General features: G+C 43.6%; 1 protein-coding gene across 1 annotated transcript in view; it reads right to left on the reverse strand.

Annotated features, from left to right (window-relative positions):
- Nucleotides 1-1,014: 1,014 nt before the first annotated feature.
- Nucleotides 1,015-19,419, reverse strand: part of FHOD3 (formin homology 2 domain containing 3) — a 267,638-nt gene continuing 249,233 nt past the window's right edge. The window contains exons 24-25 of the mRNA XM_053466092.1: nt 16,189-16,350; nt 1,015-1,355 (exon numbers count right to left, since the gene is read on the reverse strand). Coding sequence (XP_053322067.1) covers nt 1,276-1,355; nt 16,189-16,350 — 242 coding nt within the window. The 3' untranslated portion in view covers nt 1,015-1,275. The remainder of the gene's footprint in view (nt 1,356-16,188; nt 16,351-19,419) is intronic.

Genomic DNA, 19,419 nt, shown 5'->3' on the forward strand with positions numbered 1-19,419 from the left:
TAAAGGACAGAGGTAGCACTGGGAGGCTATTTTGGGCAGAGCTGCTACATGCAGGCTGTTTAGGGGCAGAGATGGCACAGGCAGGATGTTTAGGGGTAAAGGGCCACAGGTAGGCTGTTTAGGGGCAGAGATGGCACAGACAAGCTGCTTGGGAGCATAGGTGGCACAGACAAGCTCCTTGGGAGCATAGGTTGCACAAACAAGCTGTTTGGGGGCAAAGGTGGCACATGTTGCTTGTGAAGTTGAGGGGCAATTTTCACACCGGAGCCCTGTGGTTTCTAGTTACACCCCTGGTTTGGTGTGTGGGCACATGAGCTTGACCATGCAATAAAACATAAAGGGGTGGTGTCCAAATACTTCCAGGGCTGTCTTTCATTGGTATCATTATGTATATGATTATATGGGTCAAACATCTTTGCTCTCCACAGTAATCCAAATCTATGGTGGGAAACCTCTCCATATTTCTTAGTTACGTTTAGACTGGCATATGCCATGACTGAATATTTATAATTTGAGTTTATTGATACATTATTGGAAAAAAGGAAATGAAATGGCAACATTTTTTGTTAATTTTGGAAGGTAAGGGAAGACTGCACTTTGGCTTAGCAGTTGACAGGAAGCCCCACTACACTACACTAAACAGAAAGGTCAATGGGTCTTAAGAAAAAAATAGAATGATGAGGAGGTACAATACCCCTACACACCAATGGGCCTCACCCATGAAGAGGAAATAAATATATCATGATAAAAATGATTTGCCACTCTTAAAACAAATAATCATGTTTCATTCTGGGCCTACTTATTCTGCCTAGGTTATCATTTTGCAATGATCAGCGATCTTAAGGCAGGCAGCGATCCAGGTACTGAAACTACATTCCAGGATTGTGTAGCAATGATTGAGTTGTCCTTTATAAGGGCATGAAAATAAGGAACACAAACATGATGAACCAAATGATGGTAAAAGAACAATACTAAATTGTTAGGAGAAAATAACAAATCCTTAAACATTTAGTTGTGAAATCTGTTTTTATTACAGGATCAACATAAATAATATATACGTATTCTTTCACAATTTATTTGCATTTAAATAAAATACAGCAGTGCATTAATACTTCTCTTAAAAATTTTAATATTTAGCACATACTAGTTTCCATAAATTGTTACCAAATTCAAAATTTAGTAAATAACTAATTCAGCACCTATATAAACTAAACAAAATGTCAGATGTTCTTTATCATTGATGTCCGTTTTCTTCATAAACTTAAACTATCAAGTTTAGACTTGCATTATTGAACTATCAGCATTTTCATTTAGTGATTCACTTTGGCCCAGTCTGTTTTTCTGTGTTCTTCTTACTGCAACAACAACAAAAAAGTTGATGTTAATGTTTTCTAATTAAGAATAAGGAATGATAAAAAGAAAAAGAAAATAGTGTCCTTAGTTGGGAAACAAAGTAGAATAAACACTTATACAGTACTAATAAAATATGTTGCATATTCAAAAAGAATTATGTACTGGTGAAAAATAAGTACTTTACTTTAAATGGTAAATACATATACACTCACTGGCCACTTTATTATATACACCTGTTCAATTGCTTGTTAACACAAATAGCTAATCAGCCAATCACATGGCAGCAACTTAATCCATTTACAGTATCTCACAAAAGTGAGTACACCCTCACATTTTTGTAAATATTTTATTATATCTTTTCATGTGACAAAACTGAAGAAATTACACTCTGCTACAATGTAAAGTAGTGAGTGTACAGCCTGTATAACAGTGTACATTTGCTTTTCCCATAAAAATAACTCAACACACAGCCATTAATGTCTAAACCTTGGCAACAAAAGTGAGTACACCCCTAAGTGGAAATGTCCCCTCTACGGTGTCATGTGACTTGTTAGTGTTACAAGGTCTCAGGTGTGAATGGGTAGCAGGTGTGTTCTCTCTCATACTGGTCACTTGAAGCTCAAAATGGCACCTCATGGCAAATAACTCTCTGTGGATCTGAAAAAAAGAATTGTTGCTCTACATAAAGATGGCCTATGCTATAAGAAGATTGTCAAGACTCTGAAACTGAGCTGCAACGCGGTGGGCAAGACCATACAGCAGTTTCACAGGACATGTTCCACTCAGAAAAGGCATCGCCATGGTTGACCAAAGAAGTTGAGGACAATTAAGGTATGGAATTCACTTCCAAGGGAGGTAGTGTTATCCATTACATTAGATACTTTCAAAAGGGGCCTCGATATTTTCTTAGAAAGGCATGATATACAGGGATATAAATAGAATAACATTAATATTTTAGAGCTTCTTGATCTGAGAAATCCGATTGCCTCTTGGAGTCAAGAAGGAATTTTTTCCCCTGATGGCAGAATTCGAAGTAGCTTAATTAGGGGTTTTTTTTGCCTTCTTTTGGATCAAGAATAGAAAGGTTAGGTAGAAGGGTTGAACTTGATGGACTTAGGTCTTTTTTCAACCTTATGAACTATGTAACTATGTAAGTTGAGTGCACGTGCTCAGCGTCATATTCAGAGGTTGTCTTTGGGAAATAGAAGTATGAATGCTGCCAGGTTGAAGGGGTGGGGGGTCAGCCTGTCAGTGCTCAGACCATATGCCGCACACACTGCATCAAATTGATCTGCATGGCTGTCGTCCAAGAAGAAAGCCTCTTCTAAAGATGATGTACAAGAAAGCCCGCAAACAGTTTGCTAAGGACAAGCAGACTAAGGACATGGATTACTGGAACCATGTCCCGTGGTACTGTGACGGAACCTTCCATCACTGGGACCACTGGAGAGGCCTGACTGCCAGCCTCTCCCTACTGACTATGGGTTTGTAAAGACTTCTGTGGCTACCTCCAGCAGTATATCATGTCATTGCCAGGATCTGCAACCAGGGAGTGACCGCCATTGTTTTAATTTAATATCGGACCCCTCCACCCCATGGTGCATTATTATGTTGTCCCCTTCCCCCCAGTTCCACTACTACAGACATTTACCACGGCCATCTCTGGAACTGGTTTTGGCCAGTAATAGATAGTGGAGGTTGGGACGCTATTGTATTGTTAATCCCGTTACTGCCCCTGTTGTCTCCGGGAGGCAGATTAAGGGGGCGGTTGGTATCCCAATATCTTGTTTTATGTAAATGTGTGTTTTGCTGGATATATCCAGCCCTGTGTGTGAGAAATAAATCAGAATTCGTTTGGTTTTACCCTACACTGAGTCTCAGCTAGTAACTGGGGAACCGGGGAAAGTGTGGTGTTCCAGGCTAAGGGAGCACAAGACAGCAGAGGTAGTCGGTCGGACTAGCCAGCTCCGTGACATTGGTGGCAGCGGTGGGATGCTTCCTTGCAAGCGGGACATCCAAACCACCACCGGGATTGATCACTCTGCGGGCAGAGAAGGAGCGATGCCAGGATTCCCAGCTCTGGAAGTGGAGTTCAGATGGCGTATTCAGGAGGCATGGACAAAACTCGGTGGACCTGTATTGGCAGAGGATGAGCTGCTGTGGAAGGATTGTATTCGTTGGCATCTCTGGGTGGAGGCACTTCAATGGGAACAGGACTACCAGGGTTAGAACCTCCTAACCTTTGAGGAAAGGTTCTGGCTCCAGCGGAGGATACTGATGCCATTTCTGGGGAAGCAGCCCAAAAAGGAGTGGGTGGCTGAGCTGGAGGTGCTGGTCCAGACAGAGGTGAGGTTGGACGATGGCTTTAGGGCTTTGTGGTGGTACGCAGCACAGCTGTGTCCAAGGTCTCCAGTGTACAGAGCCCATGGAGGGCTATGACTTTGGTGGCCTGGGACTACTTTGGGACAATCTCCAGAAGGATCCGGACTTTGGCAGTACAGCAAAGTGGCGGATTGAGGACATCCAGGATCTCAGAGAGTTGGACCTCCTAGCTGCACTCAGACTGGGAGGTGATCTAGACTTTTTAGTTGCACGGGAATGGGAACTGGAGAAGGCATATAAAAAACTGTTTGACCATGTTCAACAGAATGTCCCAGTGTCAATGGATTTTTATTGTTTATTCATCCAAGGATGTTGACCCGGGATGGTTGAATGAGACTGGGGTCTCCACCTCTGAGGCACAGGGATACTGGGTAGGGAGCCCAGATCCGATACTGGAGCTGTGCGACTATGCTCCACAACCGGATCCAGAGACTGGGGATTTATTCGATTTTTTTTGTCTGAGGATGTTAACCCAGGAAGGGTGGATAACACTGTGGTCTCCACACCTGGGTCTTCAGAATGCTGGGCAGTCTGCCCAGATCCCTTAGCCCCAGCTGAAGAGCTGGCACCAGGGCAGGGCGCTGCTGGCTTCTGCTCCACACCTGCAATGGCTACAGGGATCCAGGGAGATGCGGCAACCGGCCCATCTCCCCAGCGGCAGCTCACATGTCCGGGAGCGGATGAACCGGTCCTCCCTCCCCAGCGGCAGTTGGAGGAACCGAGAGATGCAACAGCTAGCTGCCCCATCTCCCCAGCGGCAGCTCACCAGTCCGGGAGTGGAGGAACCGGTCCTCCCTCCCCAGCGGCAGGCTGACCCAGAAGATTCCCTAACCCCAGCTGAAGGGAGCACAGGACAGCGGAAGCAGTCGGTCGGACTAGCCAACTCCGTGACAGGTACCTAGCCAGGTGAGGAGTACAAAGACAAGTGTGTCGTGCCTACAGTCAAGCATGGTGGTTGGGAGTGTCATGGTCTGGGCCTGCATGAGTGCTGCCGGCACTGGGGAGCTAAAGTTAATTGAGGAAACCATGAATGCCAACATGTACTGTGACATAGTGAAGCAGAGCATGATCCCTTCGGAGACTGGGCCGCAGGGCGGTATTCCAACATAACGACCCCAAACACACCTCCAAGACGACCACTGCTTTGATAAAGAAGCTGAGGGTAAAGGTGATGGACTGGCCAAGCATGTCTCCAGACCTAAACCCTATTGAGCATCTGTGGGGCATCCTCAAAAGGAAGGTGGGGGAGCATAAGGTCTCTAACATCCACCAGATCCATGATGTCGTCATGGAGGAGTGGAAGAGGACTCCAGTGGCAACCTGTGAAGCTCTGGTGAACTCCATGTGCAAGAGGGTTAAGGCAGTGCTGGAAAAAATGGTGGCCACACAAAATATTGACACTTTGGGCACACTTTGGACATTTCCACTTAGGGGTGTACTCACTTTTGTTACCAAGGTTTAGACATTAATGGCTGTGTGTTGAGTTATTTTTAAGGGAACAGCAAATTTACACTGTTATACAGGCTGTACACTCACTACTTTACATTGTAGCAGAGTGTCATTTCTTCAGTGTTGTCACATGAAAAGATATAATAAAATATTTACAAAAATGCGAGGGGTGTACTCACTATTGTGAGATACTGTAGGCATGTAGATGTGGTCAAGACAACTTGCTGAAGTTCAAACCAAGCATCCGAATGGGAAAGAAAGGGGATTTAGGTGAGTTTGAACGAAGTATGTGTATGTGTCCTATGATAGTTTCTGCTATGTTCTACCAATAAATGTATATGTTGTTAGCAGTGTATTGCCATCTTGTTTAGAGTCACTGATTGAACCACACACCAGTACTTTAGAACTTAACATTATTAAGACAATTTATACATATATATGTCCTGATGAAAGTTTGAGAATAAAAGACTGAAATGTTGACTTGTAATACAGAGCTTTGAGAGATTTATTGAAATCAAGTCCCAGGAGTGCCGGCAACTATCTTTGGAATCTATATGCATTACTGCTTCAGTTACCAGGCACCGAGCAGAGTAATTAAGGTTGGTGTGCAATTGTGTACTTTGGATTTTATATATATATGTTCTGTTATTTTATATATATATATCTATATATATATATATAGATATATATATATAAAATAACAGAATGGGCAAGAGTCTAGATCGTCTTAGCTGTGCAGCTGTGCATAGGTAATCCCATATTTCTTTTCATAAGCTATTACAATGCACAATGTCACACACACACACACACACATACAGTAAAACATCAGCAAGAAATATATCCTGCTTGTCACATAGGGACAGCTTCCCAGCAGTGGCATTGCATTCCCACTTTTCCTAAACAAAAATAACATAACAACAGTAGGGCTGCAACTAACGATTATTTTCATAATCGATTAGTTGGCCTATTATTTTTTCGATTAATCTGTTAATCGGATAAAAAAATAAATGTAACATTTTCATTTATTTAAAATAACAGGATGTTAAAAACAAACGGCAGAATAAAAAAAAACTTTGATAAAAATGCATTTCTTGTTTTTATTTCCCAACCTGCCCCCCCCCAGATATGCACATCTGAGCCCAGGCTTGCCACACTAACTCCTAGATGTCACATACCCCCAGATATGCCACTTCGCCCTCCTCACATATATACCCTATATGCCTTATACCCCCTGATATGCCACTGTGCCCCCTGATATGCCTTATACCCCCCAGATATTATTATTATTATTTTTTATTTATATAGCGCCAACAATTTACGCAGCGCTTAATACAATACATAAATTCAAGGGGTCTGACAAGACGAGAATTGACAGACTAAGACAAACCGATACATTAGGTGGAGAGAGCCCTGCTCGCAAGCTTACAATCTTGAGGGAATGGGGTGACAAACATAAGGCAAAGAGAAAGGGTGAGAGGTAGTGCATGGGGTATCAGTGACGGGTGAGAGGTAGTGTGGGGGGTATAAGGCACAGAGAAAGGGTGAGAGGTAGTGCGGGGGGTATCAGTGACGGGTGAGAGGTAGTGTGGGGGGTATAAGGCACAGAGAAAGGTTGAGAGGTAGTGTGGTGGTTGTCTCAATGACAAGGAAGTTCTAGCAGCTAAGGTGGAATGCTTCTCTGAAGAAGTGGGTTTTGGGATTTTTGTTGACTGTTGGGAGGGAGGGTGAAAGCTGAAAGTTCAGTAGAAGTTCCAGAGATATGGGGCAGCTCGAGTGAAATCTTGTAGACTGGAAAAGGAAGAGGTGATAAGTGAGGAGGAGAGCCTTTGTTAGGGAACAGTTAAGGACTGGAGGGAGTTTATGGTTGGAGAAGATAGGAATAAAATTGGTTAGGTTGACCATGTTGGTTAAGATATGCCATAGTGCCCTCATAGATTCACAGACTCGTTCACAGCACACTGACACAATAGTTTTATAAATAAATAAAGGGTTAATCTTCACTTCCCCCAGGATTTAGATGCCCCACTTTACCTCTAACGGCACCTTAAGTTAACCTTATTAAATTAATTAAATGATACCTAACAACCCCATCAACCATAACTGCCCCTAAATTAACCCTAAACACCCCATCAACCATAACTGCCCCTAAATTTACCCTGAAGACCCCATCAACCATAACTGCCCCTGAATTAACCCTTAACACCCCATCAACCATGACTGCCCCTAAATTAACCCTAAACACCCCATTACTCATAACGGTCCCTAAATTAACCCCCACCACCCCTAACTTTCAGCAACTCACAGTTAGATGAGTCACAGTCACAGCCATGTGGACGCTATAGGAAATGGGTGGGGCCAATGGGCAATGTGATTGCAGGGAAGGACTGGAAGAAGGAAGGGGCGGGGCCAATCGGCAGTGACTGCAGGGAGGGACTGGTAAGTAGTAACTGCTGTGAGTCACACTGAAACGGATTATGAAAAAACCCTCATTTTATAATCGATTCAACTAATCGATAATTAAATTTGTTGGCAACGATTTTCAGTATCGATTATTATCGATTTTATGGATTTGTTGTTGCAGCCCTATTATGAACAGTGTCTGCAGGTTCTTTTATTTCACGCTTTAAAATTTCTCAGCTGACCCAAATAACTCACAATCGGAGGAACTCAGCACCAGGTAGAATTAACTGCCTCTGAGGCTTTCAGAGTCTGCAGATAAGGATAGACTGTAGGCCAATCCCATTTGTGGCTGTTGCAATGGATTTTGTATTTCCTGATTTGGTGTCAGATCCTCTGGTTGATTTTTCCATATTGAAGTTCAGGGTTGCTGACTCTATAGATTGCAATGATTACATTTATTAGTTCAAATGCACATAGACAAAAAGGGTAGCTCAAAAAACTTCAGACCCTCAACCATGTTGCCTATGGGGTAAGCCTCGGTGCTGCAGTAAAGCACTGTATTGCTATATTCCTATGTTACAGTGCCTCCGGGGTTCCTGAGAGGCTGTCTTTCCTGCTGTCGTCAATGCTATTTCCACCTGATGATCCAAGCCTTGTATTCCTGGTGACTATGTGCAGAAGAAAGCAATGTCTGACGGATGTACCCAGTCTGGGTACAGGTCGTTCCCGTCACAAGTGCCTAGTATTATAATTAAAAATTAGAAAACAAACTACTGAAATATTCCCTTTAACCCCTTCAATCCCAGGGGTTTTTGGTACCTCAAAGAGCCCATAGCAATTTTGCCATTTTTGCGCTATGTCGGTTCGGCGATTATTCTCTTTTCCTGTGAATAGTGTACCCATGTAAACTATATATTGGTTTTTCAAGGAAAGATAGAGTTTTCTTTTGATACCATAGTTGGATGATTAGCTGAAAATTTAGAATTAGAAATTTAGTAAAAACTAGCAAAAATTAGAAAAAAACACCTATTTTTTTTTAAAATTTTCCCTCTGAATCCTCACAAAATTACATAAAGTGACAGAAAATTCCATCCAAATTTATCAATTCAGGTGTCCTGATTTCAGAAATACCTAATTTATATAGCATTTTCATACTTTCCCAGCACATATAGGCAACATACTATAAGGTGTACATTACTTTATACAAAGCCGTTAAATTTTTACATTAGGTATGATGAGACTGCAACTCTAATTTTAAACAAATAAAACAAAAACACCCACAAAGGTATAAATTTCTGTAAAGCAATCCAGGCTATCCTATCAGGGTATTTGGGCATTCTATATGCAGGTATTTGGCCACCAATCACTGTCAAAGGTGGCCACAGAAATTAGTTCCTGCACTTTGATCTTTGATGCCCCAGCCCGGCCCCCTTTAGTATTGATTAATGCCCCCCTCCCACAACCTTGTGTATTGCCCCGCTTTGTGCATTTATGCCCCCACACCCTTGTATATTGATTTATCTGATGCCCCAGCTAATCCCCTCCCTTGTGTATTGATGCCCCACGCTTTTTGTATTGACTATTGGTGTATGTGATGCCCTCTTGTCTATTGATGCCCCCACTGCCATGTGTATTACCCCCAGCCATCCCCCTATTGATTTTGTAATGCCACAACCCAGCCACTCCCCTTTTGTATTATTTAATTTCTGTCCTAAGAGAACTCCCCCCCCCTTTGAATATGGGTCCACTTTCCTTTAACAATTTTTTTGGTAATACTTAAATTGTTGTGTTTTTTCCCCCCTGCTGTCCTCCGACGTGACGATCATCTCCCTGTCAGGAGGAACTCTTCTGTGAGCCCGCCCCCTTGAACGTCACATCTTAAAAGGGGCAGGACGAAGAGCCGAGGCACTGCTGCCACTGGGCGGCACGGTGTGTGCACGCCAGGCGCTTTAACTTCGTTAGGCGGCCGGCGGGGGCGGTCTTACAGCCGCACGATGGCTGCTTTGAAAGCGGCTGCCCGGACACGAAGTTCAAAGCAGGTGTCGTGCTGCCGCTTTGAATGAAGGTCTGACGGACCGGCCGGCCCACCGGGAAATTTCCCGGGGGCCAGTCCAGCCCTGCTAACGTGCGCCACACCTCGAAGTCCGGAATGCCGCATTTGGCCCGTGGGCCGCACGTTGGCTTCCAAATCCAAACACTGCGATTTATTCTATAAGGGACAATGTCAAATGGCTTACTAAAGTCTGAATATGCTATATCTATTGCTCCTCCTTGTATTATTGTTTATTTCACATTGGCTGTTAATTTGTAAAACTATTGTGCTGTAGTTGCCCACTGAAAACTTGTTGCACACTGAAAAACGTATCTGCACCTGAATACATGAATGAGTGAAAGAGTGGATGAATTAACAAATGTACAAGTGTGCACCAGCATTGGTATGGATATGTGTTTGTGTATAAGTGTCGGGGGAGCAAAGATAGCACAGGCAGGCTGTTTGGGAGGCAGAAATGGTACCAGCTGGCTGTTTGGGGGCAATGATAGCACAGGCAGGCTGTCTGGAGTCCAGAAATGGCACAGTTAGGCTGTTTTGGGAAAAAAGATGGAACATACAAGCTGGGGAAAAAGATGGAATGCACAAGCCGTTGGGGGCATAAAAAGTGTTGTTTAGGGCAAAGAATGCACAGAGAAGCTGCTAACCATAACACAGTCTAGTTATAAAAGGCACCACAGCTTCAGGAGTGCAGTCATTGTGACTGCTGTTTTTATTTTATAAATTGCAATGTAAGTGTGTTAATATTTCTGCATTTAGTCAGGAGTCCTATTTCATGAAAAATGGGCAATCTAGATGGGCCAAATGATCCTTATTTGCTGTCAAATTCTGCTGTATGTTTTTTATGTTTGTCCATTGGTGAGAAAGGGGAAGTTGTTGCACATAACCAGAGAAGCAGGGAGTTTCCTGGTGAGCCACAACTTGTATCTGTGTCAGATCCCATCCTGGTTTTTCCTTTTTCGCTACAGTACCCCTGTCTCGTTACAGTTCCCCCGTCTCGTTACAGTTCCCCCATATGATGAATTTCCTTCAGTGTTATGCGTTATGCTTGTTTGTTACAATCCATTCCTGGATTTCCTTATGCTCTGCCATTAACTTCTGATCCTTGAATTTCAGTCCTGCACCTAGCTTTAGCTTCTGTTTCCTTTACTAGCTTTAGCTTCTGTTTCCTACCCTGCACCAGGCCCCGTGTCTCCGCTTCTGTGCTTTGAATTCTGAATTCCATCATTGGGCGCTCTGGGTCATTACAGTTGTCTGTATGGACCCCGTTCGTGACATAGTGTAGTCGCTGCATTATTCTCATTCCAGCTGCTGTAATGCCCAGTAGTGAGGAGACAAATGAGATTCTTTTAAACGTTTCATAGCATGGGCATTGCTAGGGTTGGGCTAAAGGGGCTGAAGAGTCGAATGTTTAGGTGGGCAGCCCCAATGGGCACTCTAAGGGTTAAGTATACTTGAGTTTCTAGGGCTGCCTGCTGCTTCCTCCTTCAGTCTCCTTCCTGACCTTGTGCACCTAGGTGCCATACCTGAGAACTTTCAGGCAACTGCTACCCCTCTGCAGGGGGAAGTGGCTTTTTGAGGGGTGGGGCTAGCCATGTATGCGGCAGGAGGTGAGTGTGCATATATCGGTAAGTTTATGCTCCACATACCAATCTTGTATATACTGGATGTTGGGTATTTTTTAAATTGTATTGTTGATCCCTGTATTTATATTTTTTAAATTCCCTTGCTATGATCTTTTGTTAGCCAACCACTGTCTCTAATAGACTTTCCAGTGTGTACAATGTACTTGGTTAACGCTGAGCCATAAATCATAAACAGAGCTAAATAGTCAGTAAATCTAATACATGAAGTTGAAGACTCAAACGGCTGTCCTATGTGCAAGTGGCACTACACAAACAGAGGATATAAAAAGTCTACACACCCCTGTTAAATGCCAGGTTCTTGTGATGTTAAAAAATAAGACAAACATAAATCATGTTAGAACTTTTTCCACCTTTAATGTGACCTATAACATGAACAATTAAATTGCAAAACAAACAAATCTTTGGGGGGAAAAAAAACTCACAATAACCTGGTTGCATTAGTGTGCACAAGCTCTTATAACTGGGGCTGTGGCTGTGTTCAGAATTTACCAATCACATTCAAACTCATGTTAAATAGAAGTCATTACACACCTTCCATAATTTAAAGTGACTGATCAATCACAAATAAAGTTCAGCTGTTCTAGTAGGATTTACCTGACATTTGCTTAGTTTCATCTTAGAGCAAAAGCCAGGGTCTGCAGAGAGCTCCCAAAGCATCAGAGGGATCACATTGTTGAAAGATATCAGTCAGGAGAAGGGTACAAAAGAATTTCCAAAGCATTAGATATACCATGGAACACAGTGAAGACAGTCATCGAGTGGAGACAATATGGTACAACAGTGATATTACCAAGAGTTGGACGTCCCTCCAAAATTGATGAAAAGACGAGAAAAAAACTGGTCAGGGAGGCTTACAAGAGGCCTACTGCAACATTAAAGAAACTGCAGGAATTTTTGGCAAGTACTGGCTGTGTGCTACATGTGACAACAATCTCCCATATTCTTCATATGAATGGGCTTTGGGGTAGGGTGGCAAGATGGAAGCCTTTTCTTACAAAGAAAAACATCCAAGCCCGGCTGAAGTTTGCAAAAACAAATATCAAGTCCCCCAAAAGCACGTGGGAAAATGTGTTATAGTCTGAAACCAAGGTTAAACTGTTTGACAATAATTCCAAAAGGTATGTTTGCGCAAAAACAACACTGCACATCACCCACAGAACACCATACCCACAGTGAAGCATGGTGGTGGCAGCTTTGGGGCTTTTTTCCGTCAGCTGGAACCGGGGCCTTAGTCAGGGTGGAGGGAATGATGAACAGTTCTAAATACCAGGCAATTTTGGCACAAAACCTTCAGGTGTCCGTTAGGAAGCTAAAGATGAAGAGGAAGTTCATGGCTTCACCAGAAGAAGATTAACGTTGTGGAATGGCCCAGCCAGATCCCAGACCTGAATCCAATTGAACCTCTGAGGGGTGATCTGAAGATGGCTGTGCAATCTGACAGATTTGGAGCGCTTTTGCAAAAAAGAGTGGGCAAATATTGCCACGTCAAGATGTGCCATGCTAATAGACTCCTACTCAAAAGTCCACAATAACATACAGAGACACACACACACACATAACCAGACACACAGAAAACTTCACCGCCGCTAGTGAAGTTTTCAGCAACCGCTCGGTGCCCCTCACTCTCCGTGACTCCGCAGAGCAGAGTGAGAAGGGGCAGGGGGGGCAGTGAGGAGGGGGGGCAGATAGTGAGAAGGGGCAGAGGGGGGGTAGATAGTGAGAAGGGGCAGAGGGGGGTAGATAGTGAGGAGCAGAGGGGGTAGATAGTAAGAAGGAGTAGAGGGGGGGAAGGCAGTGAGAAAGAGCAGAGGGGGATAGATAGTGAGAAGTGGAGAAGGGGTACATAGTGAGAAGGGGCAGATAATAAGAAGGGGAGGGGTGGATGGGGAGAGGGGGTAGTGTGAATGCGTACAAGTATGAATGAATGTGTGGATGAATTGTGTGAATGCGAACGAGAGTGAATTAATGAATTAATGTGTGGATGAATTGCTTGAATGATTTGTGAGACTGCAATAATGAATATGTGTAAATGATTCGTGTGAATGAGTGAGTAACTGTGTAAGTGTTTGTGTCTATCATTTATGTTTAAGTGATTTGGGGAAATGCAAACATGGCACATAAAGGGTGGGCTGTTTGCTGACAAATATGTTTTACACTGGGCTGTTAGGGGACAAAGTTGGCTCAGGCTGGGCTGTAATGTGTGTGTAATATGGGTGCTGATCAGGTTCTATGTGGGCAACATGGACACCTTCAGTGTCTCCGTCTACAGTAACACCTCCCCTCCGCCTCTCAGTTGGGGTCCCCCAAGGCTCAGTTCTAGGACCCCTTCTGTTCTCTCTTTACACTTCCTCACTTGGGAAACTATTCTCATCCTTTGGCTTTCAACACCACCTCCATGCTGATGACACCCAGATCTATCTATCCTCTCCTGATCTCTACCTGCCTTGCGTTTGTCTCAACCTGGATGTCTGCACTTTTCCTGAAACTCAATCTCTCCAAAACCGAACTTCTCGTATTCCCTTCCCTCATCAGTTTCCCTTAATGTTAATGTGATCTACCCATCTCCTTATGCTCGCTGTCTTGGTGTCACCCTTGACTCTGACCTCTCGTTCAACCCCCACATTCAGTCACGGCAAAATGCCTTCAAGTCATGCAAACTCTTTGGTTGTCTTGGATGAACTGTGCGTTTAAGATCTCCCCAGAGTGGCTTGATGATATAGGTCAGGAGAATGTGATGGCCACTCCAGAATCCTTCACCTTTTTCTGCTGTAAACACTGGAGGGTCAACTTGGCCTTGTGCTTAGGGTTATTGTCGTACTTGAAAGTGCGTCCCATGCGCAGCTTTCATGCGGAAGAATGCATTATCCTCCCAGAAATAGCCTTTAGAAGATGGGTACACTGTGGTCATAAAGAAATGGTCAGCAACAATATTCAGGTAGGCTGTGGCGTGTAAACAATGCTCAATTGGTACTAAGGGGCCAAAAGTGTGCGAAAAAAACGTCCCCCACACCTTTACACCACCACCTCCAGCATGAACCGTTGATACAAGGCAGGATGGATCCATGCTTTTATTTTGTTTACGTCAAAGTCTGACCCTTCCATTTGAATGTCACAACTGGAAACGAGACTCATCAGACCAGGAAACGTTCTTTCAGTCTTCCATTGTCCAAATTTGGTGAGCCTGTGCGAATTGTAGCCTCACTTAGCTGACAGGAGTGGCACGCGGTGTGGTCTTCTGCTGCTGTAGCCCATCTGCTTCAAGGTTTGACATGTTGTGCGTTGGTTGTAACGTTATTTGAGTTACTGTTGCCTTTCTGTCATCTCGAACAAGTCTGCCCATTCTCTTCTGACCTCTGACATCAACAAGGCATTTTCGTCCACACAACTGCTGCTCACTGTATATTTTCTCTTTTTCAGACCATTCTCTGTAAACCCCAGAGATGGTTGTGCGAGAAAATCCCAGTAGATCAGCGGTTTCTGAAATACTCAGACCAGCCTGTCACCAACAACCATGCCACGTTCAAAGTCATTTAAATCCCCCTTCTTCCCCATTCCAATGCTCGGTTGGAACTTCAGCAACTTGTCTTGACCACGTCTACATGCCTAAATGCACTGAGTTGCTGCCATCTGATTGGCTGATTAGCTATTTGTATTAACATACAATTGAACAGGTGTACCTAATAAAGTGGCAAGTGAGTGTATTCTAGGTAGGTAACCACTTAATCCCCTCCATATGATATGGGGGTGGGTTGGGCATTGTAGGCACGCTCATGACTACACTTTAACCCATTAATCCAACTGGACACCAGTGGGAGGTATAGGTGGGATCTATACCCCATTAAAAAAGTAAAACATTTTTGTTACATGATATGAACATTTAGTTCTAAGTGGGTATCGCTCAAACCAGTCATGTTTCAAAGTACAAGGGGCGTGTATAGGTTAGATGTCGAGAAATGTTCAGTTTTTGACACGCGCCGCTCCCCACCTATTTTTCCTTTAAATGGGGGGTGCTTCCCACTGCCGTCAGGGGGACCTCCCACCGACGTCACTGGAGAGCCCCCTGACGTCAGTGGGCAGTCCTGGGCGCGTCCCACTAGGGAAGGCTCCTGGTAGCCAGAGCCCAGAAGCTTCCAAGTATGTATATAAGCGATATATACCGTATTTGCTCGATTATAAGACGAGGTTTTTTTCAGAGCCAATGGAGGCAGAGTGTTCTATACAATGCCTTTTAACTCCCTTAATGCCACTCTGCCTCCTGAAATGCCTTATACCTCCCTATATGCCACTCTGCCCCATAATATGCATTTTAACCCCCTAAATGCCAGAATGGGATATAGGGGTATAAGGCATTTCTGGAGGCAGAGTGGCACATAGGGGGTCAAAAGGCATACCATGGGGCACAGTGGCATATAGAGGGTTAAAAGGCATATCATGGGCCACAGTGCCATATTGGAGTGGCAAGCCTGGGGGCAGATGTGCGTAACTGGGGGACAGGTTGGAAAATACAAGAAATAAAAACAAAAAAAATATTTTTCTCAATCATAGCTTTTATTAAAAAAAATAGTTTACATGCATTAACATGTACTGGTAAAACTTTTTTCCTTTGGGGTCGTCTTATATTCAGGCTTTTTCTTTTCTTCCTAAGTTAATATTCAGATTTTGGGGGGTCATCTTATAATCGAGCAAATACGGTATTATATGTCTAAGCCTACTATGATAAGGTGTATATATATCATTCTGCATCATATCTCTTCCATGTTCATCATGGTCATATGTGATAAAGATGGAGCCAGATAATCCATTTTTATTAATTGCAGCCAATGTGGCAACATTTCAATTCCAAGAATGGCTATAGGAAAATAAGGCAGTTATAGCAAAATTGTACATCATTATATAGTTACAACTTACATGACTTTCTGTTTGCTCTTGATCGTTTTCTTTCTTTTGGTAACATGTGTTGGTTTAAAACTTGGGTAGCTGACTTTACTATATGATCCATAATTTCATCGGCAGAATTGTATGCATGATTTGATACGTCATTGTTGCTAAAACCATCTGAGCAAAGATGTCCTGTGTTAGGAGAAAAAAAGGTGAAAACAACATCTGTAAGGCATTCTGTCCACCAAATTAAAGCTCAACAGAAGATGGGTGATGCAACAGGACAAGGCCCTAAAGGACAGGGGTAAATAAACAGAATGGGTTCAAGTAAATACACATTCTGGAGTCTCTAAGAGTTCTGACCTCAAATTGAATGTGATGATGTGGCATTACCTCAAGAGAGCAATTCACTAGATATCCCAAAAATATTGCTGAACGGCAAAGAGAACTGTTTTAAAAAGTCGCTATATAAATTTATGTGTTTGTGGACTAAATGATCAGCCAACACGGTTTTGTGAAAGACAGATCTTGTCAAACTAACTTAATTGCATTCTATGAAGAAGTGATTAGAAATATAGATATGGGTCCTGCGCTTCCACACAAAAGGTTACTGTACAAATTGACTGAAACAGGCCTAGGGCCATATGTTTGTCTGTGGATTGAGAATTGGTTGAAAGATAGAACACAGAGACTGGTGGTAAATAGGAAGTTCTCAAACTTGACAGATGTGATAAGTGGAGTACCTCAATAATCTGTCCTGGGTTTGCTTCTTTATAATTTGTTTATTAATGATCTCCCAGTTGGCATAGGGAGCCAGGTTTCAGTGTTTGCAGATGACACAAAATTAAGTAGGGTAATAAAGACTGAACTAGATGTGTCTTCACTACAAGATGATTTGGATAAATTGGGTAACTGGGCTGACAAATGGGAAATGAAATTCAATATACACACATGTAAAATTATGCATTTTGGGCATAATAATAAAAATGCAAGGCATCAAAGGCGGGGGTTACCACTTGTTTTTCTGTGGTGTGTGTGTTTTTTTCTCTCTACCTTTCCTTCTCCGTACTATGTCGTTCCCTACTACTCCTCGTTCCCGCTCTTGAAAACACCTCATTGTTTTGTCATATAATATGAAAGGGTTGAATGTGCCTGAAAAGCGGTCATGTCTCATGTGTGATTTAAAGTTTCATAAGGCCTCTGTGGCCTTTCTGCAGGAAACTCACTTTCTTGCTGCTGCACACCCTAACTTACTCAATACTGCTTACCCTCGAGGTTATTTTAGTAAGTCCAAAGGTACTGCTATCCTATTCGATAGACACACTCCGTTTCGAGGAAAAGGCGCAATTATCTGGGTAATACATTTTTGTTAAAGGAACTATAGCGGGAGTTCTTTACACGTTTGCTAATATTTACTTACCTAACAGACAACAGCACAGGGCTCTTTCGAGATTTGCATCTGTTACGCCCCTTCCATGAGGGCGCCTTAATCCTTGGGGGTGATTTTAATGTGGTGCTTGATCCCAGACTGGATACATCGCTGGATACTTCCCCACATGTTCTCCACAAGATTCAATTGCTTCTCTGGGACTTTCAGTTGGTCGATTGCTGGAGGGCGCTACACCCATGTGACAAGGACTTTAGCTTTTACTCGTCGCCTAGGGGATTGTACACTCGCATAGACTATTTGTTCCTACCTCACTATCATCCCACCTGCCTGGTTGGTGCCCGCTACGGTTCACTTATGTGGTCGGATCAAGCTCCTTTAGTCTTGTCCATTTTGTCGAATTTGACCCGTCCTTCCATTGCTTCATGGCGTCTCAATGAATCTCTGCTAGCGGATGCTTCGGTGTTGTCTGAATTTCAATCTGAGCTCACTAACTACTTCAGTGACAATTTGTCCCTGGACATTTCGCCCTTAACGGTGTGGGAAGCACACAAATGCGTAATCCGCAGCCATTTCATTGCTCTCGGAGCAAGGCGGAAGAAGGCTAACTCAGCAAAGATAGGTGCGCTGTACACACGAATCGTGCTGCGGATCATCAGCTTCGGAAGGTCGCCACGATCCCCAGTCCCGGAGGTCGGAGTTGATTTCGGCATATCTTACTAAGCTTCTCAAGTAGCAGAAAGTTTGGAAGCTCCTACTTCTCTACACGAGCAGGAGTTGGTGCTCAAGTCGTCTAACACTGGCAGATGCCCAGGTCCTGGTGGCTTTCCATTACTTTATTATAAGAAATTCTTTAGCATCCTGGTTTACAATTAAGATTTTCATGATACCCAAAGAAGGGAAGGATCCAGAGTTATGTAGCAGTTTCAGGCCAATCTCCTTGCTTAATACGGATCTCAAATTGTTCTCCAAAATTCTGGCTACAAAATTACTGTATTTGCTCGATTATAAGACGACCCCCCCAAAATCTGAATATTAATTTAAGAAAAAAAAAGCCTGAATATAAGACGACCCCATAGGAAAAAAGTTTTACCAGTAAATGTTAATTCATGTAAACTATGTAAACTATTTTTTTTTAATAAAAGCTATTATTGAGAAAAATATTTTGTTTTTAATTCCCTTTATTTTCCAACCTCCCCCCCAGTTATGCACATCTGCCCCCAGGCTTGTCACTCTGCCCCATAAATGCCTTAAACCCCCTATATGCAACTGTGCCCCATGATATGCCTTTTAACCCTCTAAATGCCACTGTGCCCCAAGATATGGCTTTTAACCCCCTGTGCCACTCTGCCTCCAGAAATGCCTTATACCCCTATATGCCACTCTGGCATTTAGGGGGTTAAAAGGCATATTATGGGGCAGAGTGGCATATAGGGAGGTATAAGGCATTTTAGGAGGCAGAGTGGCGTATAGAGGGTTAAAGGGCATTTCTGGAGGCAAAGTGGCATTAAGGGGGTTAAAAGGCATATCATAGAGCACTCTGCCTACAGAAATGCCTTATGCCCCCCATTTAACACCCCCCCAAAAAAAAACTTACCGGTGCTTCTGACTCCCGGCGTGTTGTCCGGGCAGCGTGTAGACGTCTACGCTATTCGCGTAGGCAACTTCCGTTGCAGCCAAAAGGAGGTGCGGTTAGCAGCGGGGGTTGTCTGCGTCCATCGCGCAGACCCTCCCCGGCTGTCAGAGACGTCTGCACACTGCCCAGGTTACACACCGGGGACTCAGAAGCACCGGTAAGTTGGGGCGGGGGGACAGAAGGATCCAGGTCCCCTGCAGCGCTGCGGGGAAATAGGTCTTAGTTTCATAGTCAGACC

This window comes from Spea bombifrons, chromosome 5 (assembly GCF_027358695.1).
Source record: "Spea bombifrons isolate aSpeBom1 chromosome 5, aSpeBom1.2.pri, whole genome shotgun sequence".
Taxonomy (NCBI): domain Eukaryota; kingdom Metazoa; phylum Chordata; class Amphibia; order Anura; family Pelobatidae; genus Spea; species Spea bombifrons.